This window comes from Pseudorca crassidens, chromosome 4 (assembly GCF_039906515.1).
Source record: "Pseudorca crassidens isolate mPseCra1 chromosome 4, mPseCra1.hap1, whole genome shotgun sequence".
NCBI classification, from domain to species: Eukaryota; Metazoa; Chordata; class Mammalia; order Artiodactyla; family Delphinidae; genus Pseudorca; species Pseudorca crassidens.
The window spans coordinates 106,526,873-106,539,046 of NC_090299.1; the positions used below are offsets into that span (position 1 = coordinate 106,526,873).

At 37.3% G+C, this 12,174-nt stretch overlaps 1 protein-coding gene across 3 annotated transcripts in view; it reads right to left on the reverse strand.

Annotated features, from left to right (window-relative positions):
• RASSF6 (Ras association domain family member 6) overlaps positions 1-12,174 on the reverse strand; it is a 63,993-nt gene that overhangs the window by 4,226 nt on the left and 47,593 nt on the right. For all 3 annotated transcript variants that reach the window (XM_067736253.1, XM_067736252.1, XM_067736254.1), the window contains 4 exons: positions 11,251-11,352; positions 10,866-10,917; positions 267-385; positions 74-171 (listed from right to left, as the gene is read on the reverse strand). In XM_067736253.1, coding sequence (XP_067592354.1) covers positions 74-171; positions 267-385; positions 10,866-10,917; positions 11,251-11,352 — 371 coding nt within the window. The remainder of the gene's footprint in view (positions 1-73; positions 172-266; positions 386-10,865; positions 10,918-11,250; positions 11,353-12,174) is intronic.

The following is a 12,174-nucleotide window of genomic DNA, read 5'->3' on the forward strand; positions in this document are numbered from 1 at the left end:
TAACAACTGGACACATTTTGTGCCTTGAACCTATTAAAGAACGAAGCACCCAGTGTGCAAGCTCTTAACTTACTTTGTTATTGTTCTTTGAATCTCTCTTTTCTCTTCTTCATTTAATCTTTGAAGGATGGATTCCAGGAGAGAAAAATGAAAGTTAATATACTGAGCCACCTGAAAGAAAAACAAACAACAAAAGCAGAGCATTTGTGTGAGAGATGCTGAGTGAGGAGAGGGCAAAGACAGATTCAGGGCAATGGCATCCATACATCACTGTTAATTTCTTCTGCATCTTTATCCATGAGGAAAATGCGAGCATTCTTTTCGGATGGTCCCTGTAGGAGTCTATGCAGTAGCGGAATGTCTGTTTTCTTTAGCCGTCTCTGCTCTGCAAATGAAAATAAGAATCAACTACAGTCAGAGAAAAAAAGAAACATAATTTGTCCATTCATTTTGCTTCTTCAGCTCACTTTGAAAGACCTAAAAAGAACATACAACAGGAGGAACTCACTCAAAAAAGTAAATTGAAATTAAAACCTTTAAATGAACTAAAAATGGACTTCTTTCTCTTGCTATCCTTCAGGGTTTGACTTTCTATCTCAGAATGCCAACTTTGCCTTTGGTTTGGATGTTCAGACAAATCTTCAGTCCCATTTATGCCTTGTATTATGCAACACTCCTAAAAATTTTTTTTACAATTTTTCATTCATTCAACAAATATTTATTGATCTTTCCTAGTTCCATTAATGTAATTCTATCTTTCTAGTAGTTCAGATCCAAAACTTTGTAATTATCTTCAGTTCTTCATTTCTTTCTCACCCCACATCCAATCCTTGGCTTTTCTTAAAAATATATTCAGAATTGTTATTCACATCAGGGGTATTTTTTATTATTTCATTAAACTATGGACTTCATCCATTCAACCATAATAATGAGATGAGAAAAAAAATAACTTCCTATTTGGTATAGTCCCAGAACTTCAAATTTCCAAAAGTCACAAATACTCCCACCACAAAATACTTCTAGCTTTCTGCTGAAGTAGTTTCACATCTGTGATTTCATTTTAGGACACAGTGCCTTTACATTCATTTTCTTTCCTCCTTCCTTCCTCAAATATTTTTTGAGTTACAACTATGTACCAGGCCTTGTTCTCTGTACTGGGTACACTACGGAAAAAGCAGACAAAAATCACTGCCCTCATGAACCTTACACTCTAGTGGAGAAGAAGATGATAAGGAAGATACATCAATAAGACATGTCACATATAGTGAGAAGTATTAAGGGGAAAAAATAAAGCAAGGGAGGGGGTAGAAAGCATGCATATGTGTAAATACATGTGTGCAGGGGAGAAGTTTGCAATTATTTTAGTGGTGGAGGAAGGCCTCACTGAAGATGTAACATTTAAGCAAAGACCTGAAGGAGATGAGAGAGGAACCATGAAGCTATTTAGGGGAAGTGTGTGCCGAAAGGGTAAGTAAATAAATAGAGCACCTCTGAGGTCAGTGCATGCCTAATGCCGTCAAAGAGCAGCAAGGGAACAGGGTGGCTGGCACGGAGATGAGGGGAGGGTTGTTAAATGATGAAGAGAAGAGGTAATGGGACCAGCACAAAGACTGTGACTTTACTGTCAGAAGAGAGACCATTGGAGGATCTAAGAATAGATGTGACATGGTCTGACTTCCATGGTTAAAGAATAATCTGTCTGCTCTGTTGAAGTAGACTGAAGGGAAAAAGGTGGACCAGTGAGTCCTTTCTACAGTATCATGTGTTTCCTTGGGCTTTTAAAAGTTCCAAGTGTCAGAACTGTTCTCATCCTCTGGACTGGACCTACCCCAGGAAAAAGGGCAAGAGAGGATCTAGAACACAGAAGTCCAGCTTCCCCACAATTAAAGTGACATCCATTCCTATGTCCACAGAGTCAGTGTTCGTTGCTTTAATTCCTCTTCTTTTTCTGAAGCAGTGGGGAACCCCATAATTTAGCTCCTGTCATTAACCCACCAGAATCCTCTTCTGACCTTTACATCTTGTATTAACTTGGTTTTGCATCCTCGATTTGCTTCATTCTTGATATCACAGGGCAATGTTCCTTGCTTCATGGTCACCTGGGATAATTATTAGAAATATGCATTCCCAGACTGTCCTCAGATCTGGAGGGGCTTGAGAATTTGTGTTTTAAATGAACTCTCCAGGTGATTCTGAAGGGTGCTACAATTCGAGAAACACTGTTATAGATCATGTGCTTAGTAGATAAAAGGTATTAAAAAACACAGCTATCTGTTTTCCACATTACTACCCAAACAGTGCTATATGCTCCATTCTTTTCTCTATTCCTGGTCCCTAAAAAGGTCCTAGTTATGATTATCTTCACTTCTGGATTTCATGTATAAGAAATTTTGACACAATTTAAAAGAAAACATAATTTTCACAGGTAAAATTGAAATAACTACATTTTACAGTAAAAATAAGCATTTCCCCCTGATTTTAAAAATAACATACGTATTGGGGAGGGGAAAGGAGGTTATATAGGTCAAAGAGTACAACTTTTCAGTTATTAGAAGAATAATTTCTGAGGATCTAATGTACACTTGAAAGTTGCTGAGAGTAGATCTTAAGCATTCTTAGCCCAAGAAGAAAAAGAGTTAACTATGTAAGCTGATGGATGTGTTGATTATCTTGATCTTGGTAATCGCTGCACAGTGTACATGTATGTCCAATCATCACATTGTACACTTTAAATATATACAATTATATTTGTCAGTTATTCTGAATTATTCCTCAACAACATACATACTACTGTAATTATGAGGAGAAGAATAAGGCAGAAAGTAAAAATCACCTGGAATCCCAGAACTCTAGGATAAGCAGCTTTTCACTTTTTGTGGCCATCCCTTCACATATCTCTTTATGCACACACACAAAAAATACATAAAGGTGGTCGTATCACACTTGATATTTTTATTGTACACATATATTTTTAAAAATCATAATTTGTTTTTTCCTTTTGTGCTTTTTCTCCTTCCCATTGTCTTTTCTGTATCTCCCCAACCCCCTAACCAAGTAATCAATGTTAATGGCTTGGTATTTATCTTTCCATACCTTTCTCCCTGATCATGTGATCATATAAACCACATATATAAATAGGGATTTATAATTCTTTTTTAAAAATGGGATCATACTGGGCTTCCCTGGTGGCGCAGTGGTTGAGCATCCGCCTGCCGATGCAGGGGACGCGGGTTCGTGCCCCGGTCCGGGAAGATCCCACGTGCCGCGGAGCGGCTGGGCCCGTGAGCCATGGCCACCGAGCCTGCACGTCCGGAGCCTGTGCTCCGCAACGGGAGAGGCCACAACAGTGAGGGGCCCGCGTACTGCAAAAAAAAAAAAAAAAAAAAAAAAAAGGGATCATACTATATACATTTATAGGCATCTTGCATTTGTAATTAAATGTATATTATAGAATTCCTTCCATTCAACTGGTATAGATCTAACTCATTTCATTTAATGGTTGCATAATAATCACTTATTAAATCATTCCTCTATGATGGGTAACTTTGCCTTTAGCTTTTTGTCATTATAAATAGCCTTCCACATAAATCTGTAGGCAGTAGTCCTTTTATTTTTGTGAAACACATTCTCACCAGTGGAATTGCTGGGCTAAAGGATATGTATACTGTGGATTTTAACAAATGTTGCTAGAATGAATTTTAAGAAAGTAGACAGACAGCTCTTCACCAGAATTGCAAGAACATATGCTTTTACCCTTATCCACACCAGACATAGGTGATAATATTACATTGAATTTAAGGATTGAATTTACGTTTCCTTAACTTCTGCATTTCCTTTAATATTTGTATTTCCTTGAGTTTAAGACTTTCCTAAAAATATTTACTGGTTACTTTGTTATTCTTTGAATTGCTTTATCATACTTTATTTTTATTGGATTGTCTTTTCACTATCATTTTGCAACAACTTTTTAAAAAATTATTATTATTATTTTTTGTACCGTACGCTGGCCTCTCACTGTTGTGGCCTCTCCCGTTGCGGAGCACAGGCTCCGGACGCGCAGGCTCAGCGGCCATGGCTCACGGGCCCAGCCGCTCTGCGGCATGTGGAATCTTCCCGGACCGGGGCATGAACCTGTGTCCCCTGCATCGGCAGGCGGACTCTCAACCACTGCGCCACCAGGGAAGCCCTGCAAGAACTTTTTGATATTGTAGGTATTAATCTTTTTCTGATATTCTTCATAATGCTTGTATCTTTTCTTTCTTTTTTTTAAAAAAATATTTATTTTCTTATTAGTCGTCCATTTTATCCACATCAGTGTATATGTGTCAATCCCAATCTCCCAATTCATCACACCCCCCACCCCCTGCTGCTTTCCCCCCTTGGTGTCCATACATTTATTCTCTACATCTGTGTCTCAATTTCTGCCCTGCAAACCCGTTCATCTGTACCATTTCCTAGGTTCCACATATATGTGTTAATATATGATATTTGTTTTTCTCTTTCTGACTTACTTCACTCTGTATGACAGTCTCTAGATGCATCCACGTCTCTATAAATGACCCAATTTCGTTCCTTTTTATGGCTGAGTAATATTCCATTGTATATATTTACCACACCTTCTTTATCCATTCGTCTGTCGATGGGCATTTAGGTTGCTTCCATGACCTGGCTATTGTAAATAGTGCTGCAATGAACATTGGGGTGCATGTGTCTTTTTTTTTTTGGTATGCAGGCCTCTCACTGCTGTGGCCTCTCCCATTGTGGATCACAGATCTGGACACGCAGGCTCAGCGGCCATGGCTCACGGGCCCAGCTGCTCTGCGGCATGTGGGATCTTCCCGGACCGGGGCACGAACCCCTGTCCCCTGCATCGGCATGCGGACTCTCAACCACTGTGCCACCAGGGAAGCCCTGCATGTGTCTTTCTGAATTGTGGTTTTCTCTGGGTATATGCCCAGTAGTGGGATTGCTGGGTCATATGGTAATTCTATTCTTAGTTCTTTAAGGAACCTCCATACTGTTCTCCATAGTGGCCATATCAATTTACATTCCCACCAACAGTGCAAAAATGTTCCCTTTTCTCCATACCCCCTCCAGCATTTGTTGTTTGTAGATTTTCTGAGGATACTCATTCTAACTGGTGTGAGGTGATACCTCATTGTAGTTTTGATTTGCATTTCTCTAATAATTAGTGATGTTGAGCAGCATTTCATGTGCTTCTTGGCCACCTGTATGTCTTCTATGGAGAAATGTCTATTTAGGTCTTCTGCCCATTTTTGGATTGGGTTGTTTGTTTTTTTACTATTGAGCTGCATGAGTTGTTTATATATTTTGCAGATTAATCCTTTGTCCAATGATTCATTTGCAAATATTTTCTCCCATTCTGATTGTTGTCTTTTCGTCTTGTTTATGGTTTCCTTTGCTGTGCAAAACCTTTGAAGTTTCATTAGGTCCCACTTTTATTTTTGTTTTTATTTCCATTACTCTAGGAGGTGGATCAAAAAATATCTTGGGGGCTTCCCTGGTGGCGCAGTGGTTGAGAGTCCGCCTGCCGATGCAGGGAACACGGGTTCGTGGCCCGGTCCGGGAAGATCCCACATGCCGCAGAGCGGCTGGGCCTGTGAGCCATGGCCGCTGAGCCTGCGTGTCTGGAGCCTGTGCTCCACAACGGGAGAGGCCAGAACAGTGAGAGGCCCACGTACTGAAAAAAAAAAAAAAAGAAATCTTGGTGTGATTTATGTCAAAGAGTGTTCTGCATGTATTTTCCTCAAAGCGTTTTATAGTGCCTGGTCTTACATTTAGGTCTTTAATGCATTTTGGGTTTATTTTTGTGTATGGTGTTAGGGAGTGCTCTATTTTCATTCTTTTACATGTAGCTGTCCAGTTTTCCCAGCATCACTTATTGAAGAGGCTGTCTTTTCTCCTTTGTATATCCTTGCCACCTTTGTCATAGATTAGTTGACCATAGGTGTGTGGGTTTATCTCTCGGATTTCTATCCTGTTCCATTGATCTATATTTCTGTTTTTGTGCCAGTACCATATTGTCTTGATTACTGTAGCTTTGTAGTATAGTCTGAAGTCAGGGAGTCTGATTCCTCCAGCTCCAGTTTTTTCCCTCAAGACTGCTTTGGCTTTTCGGGGTCTTTTGTGTCTCCATACAAATTTTAAGATTCTTTTGTTCTAGGTCTGTAAAAAATGCCATTGGTAGTTTGTTAGAGATTGCAATGAATCTGTAGATTGCCTTGGGTAGTATAGTCATTTTCACAATGTTGATTCTTCCAATCCAAGAGCATGGTATGTCTCTCCACCTGTTGGTGTCATCTTTAATTTCTTTCATCAGTGTATTATAGTTTCCTGCATACAGGTCTTTTGTCTCCCTAAGTAAGTTTATTCATAGGTATTTTATTCTTTTTGTTGCAATGGTAAATGGGAGTGTTTCCTTAATTTCTCTTTCAGATTTTTCATCATTAGTGTATTGGAATGCAAGAGATTTCTGTGCATTAATTTTGTATCCTGCTACTTTACCAAATTCATTGATGAGCTCTAGTAGTTTTCTGGTGGCATCTTTAGGATTATCTATGTATAATATCATGTCATTTGCAAACAGTGACAGTTTTACTTCTTGTTTTCCAATTTGGATTCCTTTTATTTCTTTTTCTCCTCTGATTGCCGTGGCTAGGACTTCCAAAACTATGTTGCATAACAGTGAGAGTGGACATCCTTGTCTTGTTCCTGATCCTAGAGGAAATGCTTTCAGTTTTTCACCATTGAGAATGATGTTTGCTGTGGGTTTGTCATATATGGCCTTTATTATGCTGAAGTAGGTTCCCTCTATGCCCACTTTCTGGAGAGATTTTATCATAAATAGGTGTTGAATTTTGTCAAAAGCTTTTCTGCATCTATTGAGATGATCATATGGTTTTTATTCTTCAATTTGTTAATATGGTGTATCACATTGATTGATTTGCATATATTGAAGAATCCTCGCATCTCTGGGATAAATCCCACTTGATCACGGTGTATGATCCTTTTAATGTGTTGTTAGATACTGTTTGCTAGTATTTTGTTGAGGATTTTTGCGTCTATATTCATCAGTGATATTGGTCTGTAATTTTCTTTTCTTATAGTATCTTTGTCTGGTTTTGGTATCAGGGTGATGGTGGCCTCATAGAATGAGTTTAGGGGTTTTCCTTCTTCTGCAATTGTTTGGAAGAGTTTGAGAAGGATGGGTGTTAGCTCTTCTCTAAATGTTTGATAGAATTCGCCTGTGAAACCATCTGGTCCTAGACTTTTGTTTGTTGGAAGATTTTTAATCACAGTTTCAATTTCATTACTTGTGATTGGTCTGTTCATATTTTCTATTTCTTCCTGGTTCAGTCTTGGAAGGTTATACCTTTCTAAGAATTTTTCTATTTCTTCCAGGTTGTCCATTTTATTGGCATAGAGTTGCTTGTAGTAGTCTCTTAGGATGCTTTGTATTTCTGCAGTGTCAGTTGCAACTTCTCCGTTTCCATTTCTAATTTTATTGATTTGAGTCCTCTCCCTCCTTTTCTTGATGAGTCTGGCTAATGGTTTATCAATTTTTTTTATCTTCTCAAAGAACTAGCTTTTAGTTTTATTGATCTTTGCTACTGTTTTCTTTGTTTCTATTTCATTTATTTCTGCTCTGATCTTTATTTCTTTCCTTCTGCTAACTTTGGGTTTTGTTTGTTCTTCTTTCCCTAGTTCCTTTAGGTGTAACGTTAGATTGTTTATTTGAGATTTTTCTTGTTTCTTGAGGTAGGCTTGTATAGCTATAAACTTCCCTATTAGAACTGCTTTTGCTGCATCCCATAGGTTTTGGATTGTCGTGTTTTCATTGTCATTTGTCTCTAGGTATTTTTTGATTTCCTGTTTGATTTCTTTAGTGATCTCTTGGTTATTCAGTAACATATTGTTTACCCTCCATGTGTTTGTGTTTTTTACATTTTTTCCCCTGTAATTGATTTCTAATTTCATAGTATTGTGGTCAGAAAAGATGCTTGGTATGATTTCAGTTTTCTTAAATTTACAGAGGCTTGATTTGTGACCCAAGATGTGATGTATCCTGGAGAATGTTCCATGCACACTGGAAAAGAAAGTGTAATCTGCTGTTTTTGGGTGGAATGTCCTATAAATATCAATTAAATCTATGTGGTCTATTGTGTCATTTAAAGCTTGTGTTTCCTTATTAATTTTCTGTTTGGATGATCTGTCCATTGGTGTGAGGTGTTAAAGTCCCCCAGTATTACTGTGTTACTGTCGATTTCCTCTTTTAGAGCTGTTATCAGTTGCCTTATGTATTGAGGTGCGCCTATGTTGGGTGCATATATATTTATAATTGTTATATCTTCTTCTTGGATTGATCCCTTGATCATTATGTAGTGTCCTTCCTTGTCTCTTGCAACATTCTTTATTTTAAAGTCTATTTCATCTGATATGAGTATTGCTACTCCAGCTTTCTTTTGATTTCCATTTGCATGGGATATTTTTTTCCATCCCCTCACTTTCAGCCAGTATGTGTCCCTAGGTCTGAAGTGAGTCTCTTGTAGACAGTATATATATGGGTCTTGTTTTTGTATCCATTCAGCAAGCCTGTGTCTTTTGGTTGGAGCATTTAATCCTTTCACATTTAAGGTAATTATCAATATGTATGTTCTTATTACTGTTTTCTTAATTGTTTTGGGTTTGTTTTTGTAGGTTCTTTTCTTCTCTTGTGTTTCCCACTTAGAGAAGTTCCTTTAGCATTTGTTAGAGCTGGTTTGGTGGTGCTGAATTCTCTTAGGTTTTGCTTGTCTGTAAAGCTTTTGATTTCTTCATCAAACCTGAATGAGATCCTTGCTGGGTAGAGTAATCTTGGTTGTAGGTTCTTCCCTTTCATCACTTTAAGTATATCATACCACTCCCTTCTGGCTTGTAGAGTTTCTGCCGAGAAATCAGCTGTTAACCTTATGGGAGTTCCCTTGCATGTTATTTGTTGTTTTTCCCTTGCAGCTTTCAGTAATTTTTCTTTGTCTTTTTGCCAATTTGATTACTGTGTCTGAACGTGTTTCTCCTTGGGTTTGTCCTGTATGGGACTCTCTGCATTTCCTGGACTTGGGTGGCTATTTCCTTTCCCATGTTAGTGAAGTTTTTGACTATAATCTCTTCAAATATTTTCTCGGGTCCTGTCTCTCTTTCTTCTCCTTCTGGGACCCCTATAATGTGAATGTTGTTGGGTTTAATGTTGTCCCAGGGGTCTCTTAGGCCTTCTTCATTTCTTTTCATTCTTTTTTCTTTATTCTGTTCAACAGCAGTGAATTCCACCATTGTGTCTTCCAGATCACTTATCTGTTTTTCTGCCTCAGTTATTCTGCTATTGATTCCTTCTAGTGTAGTTTTCATTTCAGTTATTGTATTGTTCATCTCTGTTTGTTTGTTCTTTAATTCTTCTAGATCTTCGTTAAACATTTCTTGCACCTTCTCAATCTTTGCCTCCATTCTTTTTCTGAGGTCCTGGATTATCTTCACTACCATTATTCTGAATTCTTTTTCTGGAAGGTTGCCTATCTCCACTTCATTTAGTTGTTTTTCTGGGGTTTTATCTTGTTCCTTCATCTGGTATGTAACCCTCTGCCTTTTCATCTTGTCTATCTTTCTGTGAATGTAGTTTTTGTTCCACAGGCTGCAGGATTGTAGTTCTTCTTGCTTCTGCTCTCTGCCCTCACTCTGGGTCTTTAACTATTTGCTGGGCTTTTTTCAGAGGCAGCAGTGTAGAAAGACACCACAGGGTCTGCTTCTAGGCCTTCTGCTTCTGCTCCAAGTCCTCTTCAGTGGTGCCTATCTCTGTGATTTTCTTCCATAGCAGTTGATAGTTGAAGCAATTTTAAAACTTTGTTTATGTGTCTACAGTTGCTTTCATTGTGACCCTTCTTCATAATGTTTGTATCTTCTATCAATACATTTTTATACAGTTCAATGTTTCTACATTTTAGTTCTTTTCTAAAATAACTAGAATGATTACACACACACACACACACACACACTCTTAGAATTTTCAAACATTTAATATATTTCTTATATTTAAGCTTTTGACTTATAACGACTTTAATTTTGTATGTGTTTGGAAATCCAGCTTTCATTTTCTTGTAATTGTTCCAGATCAAAATGTATTATTTTATTCTATTCAATTTCTGGCTCAAACATTCTGATACTTAAATTATAACCTGAGCTATTTTTATAATTTAACATTTAAAATTTTTCAGTTTTAAGGCTTTCAAAAATTTCATTTTAGTATTGCTTTAGGGTTTCTCTAATCTTTCACTCCCTGCTCCTAGCACCCTACATATAGACTCTTTCCAATGTCCTGCTGCTAAACTTTTACCTCCACCACAAAGTTCTGCACATTTTTCTCTACTGAGGAAGAGAGAACACTCCCACAATGTGTCAGACACTGTGCTAAGAAAGATGAGGAAGAAATGATATGTAATGATGACTCTAGTAAGAGCTAGAATGATAAGGGAAAGTGAAAAAGAAAGAAGTACAGAGGTCAACTTAAATGCCTAACAATTCCTGGGAACCTTCCACCTATTCTCCAGTGCTCTTTGATCACCATTCAGATAATTTAATGACTGGCCAACAAGCAAAGTCTTTTGTATTATAAACTCTTCTAGGATACCTTATTCTTAGGGTGTCTTCCTCTGAAATTGTGAAATACGAATAATGTAAAACACTCCCCCTCTCTTCCTTCTTCCTTCCCTCCCTCCCGTTCTTCCACAGAAGGAGGTAAACTGCTTTTCTGCCTTTCTTATGGGCAGAAAACGATAACACACTGGAGTCATGTTAGAACAACCACCAAGCTTTCTTACCTCCTGTTGCAAAAATAATGTAAAGTGCAAAATCCTGGGCACTATTTTCAATCTGTCAATGGAAAAGAAAGAACAGATGTGAATTCTTTGTTGTCAATGTTTTCTAAGCCAACCAGACCCAAATTATATATGTTTCTTCACTTTCATTTTTCACTTTCAGATATAAAACCTTTTCCGCTCCCTGGGGATAATGTAATTTCGCAGGCACAGTCCATTTATATTATAAATGGACCCATGCAGTTCAAACCCATTTTGTTCAAGGGTCAACCATACATAGGAAAGAATTCTTTGGAACTGAACATTTAATTTCAGAAAAATCCATTTATGTGCCTACAGTTAAATTATATACAAGATATTTATAGCTCAGTTCACTGATAAAGATTACCTTAAATTTTTGGAGAATTTGCTTTATTACTTCTTCAGTTCTCATATTACTGTTTATTCTGACCTTAGTTTCTGATCCAAAGGCTGGAGTGAAAATTGATGTCTAGAAGAGAAAAAAAAAGATTGATATAATTTTAAGGACTTAATGTGACAAACTAACGAGAGTCAATATTTTGAACCTGGCCTTCCTTTGGACAAAAAATCCAAGATCATCAGTTTAAAAATTTGCTTTCTTATTTTTACTTTCTTTGCTTTTGTTGAATACTGTACTATGTATGCCTTTAAGCAGCTTTATATTTTTTCTAGAGTAAGTTAGGTAAAACATCATTTGAGAATGTTCAAAACAGTTTCACTAGATAGTCACACCATTCTTCAGTGTAGTTTAAGATTTCAAAATTCCCTCCTGGTTGGGAATAATTGTTCTAAATTGTTTTAATTTGAACTGTATAAAATCACTCCTTTTTGGTTGGTCAGAAATGGTCCAGTGTTGGCAATTTCATATGGTTCAGCCTATATCTCAACTGAGGATTGAGGTGAAAGTGCTGCTAATTGAATATCTAGAACAATATTTCCTGCAAGTTTCTCTAATCAAGAGTCTGCCTTTTAGATAATACCTGGTAAAAGATTTCTATGGTCAGATAAGTCTGACACATCTCTCTTGGGGATTAGTAATGCACCATAAAAAAATCATCAGAAACATATAACCATAAAATTTTTTCTCATTGTTTGATCATTATTCCTATTTTAAAATAAATAGAATTCTGAGAGAGATGAAAAAAATTAAATGGAAAATTCCAGAAATAAACAATTCATACATTTTAAATTGTGTGCCATTCTGAGTAGCATGATAAAATCTTGCACCATCCTACTCCATCTGGCCCAAGATCCCCAACCACTGACAATGTTTGCTCCTGACAGCCAACTA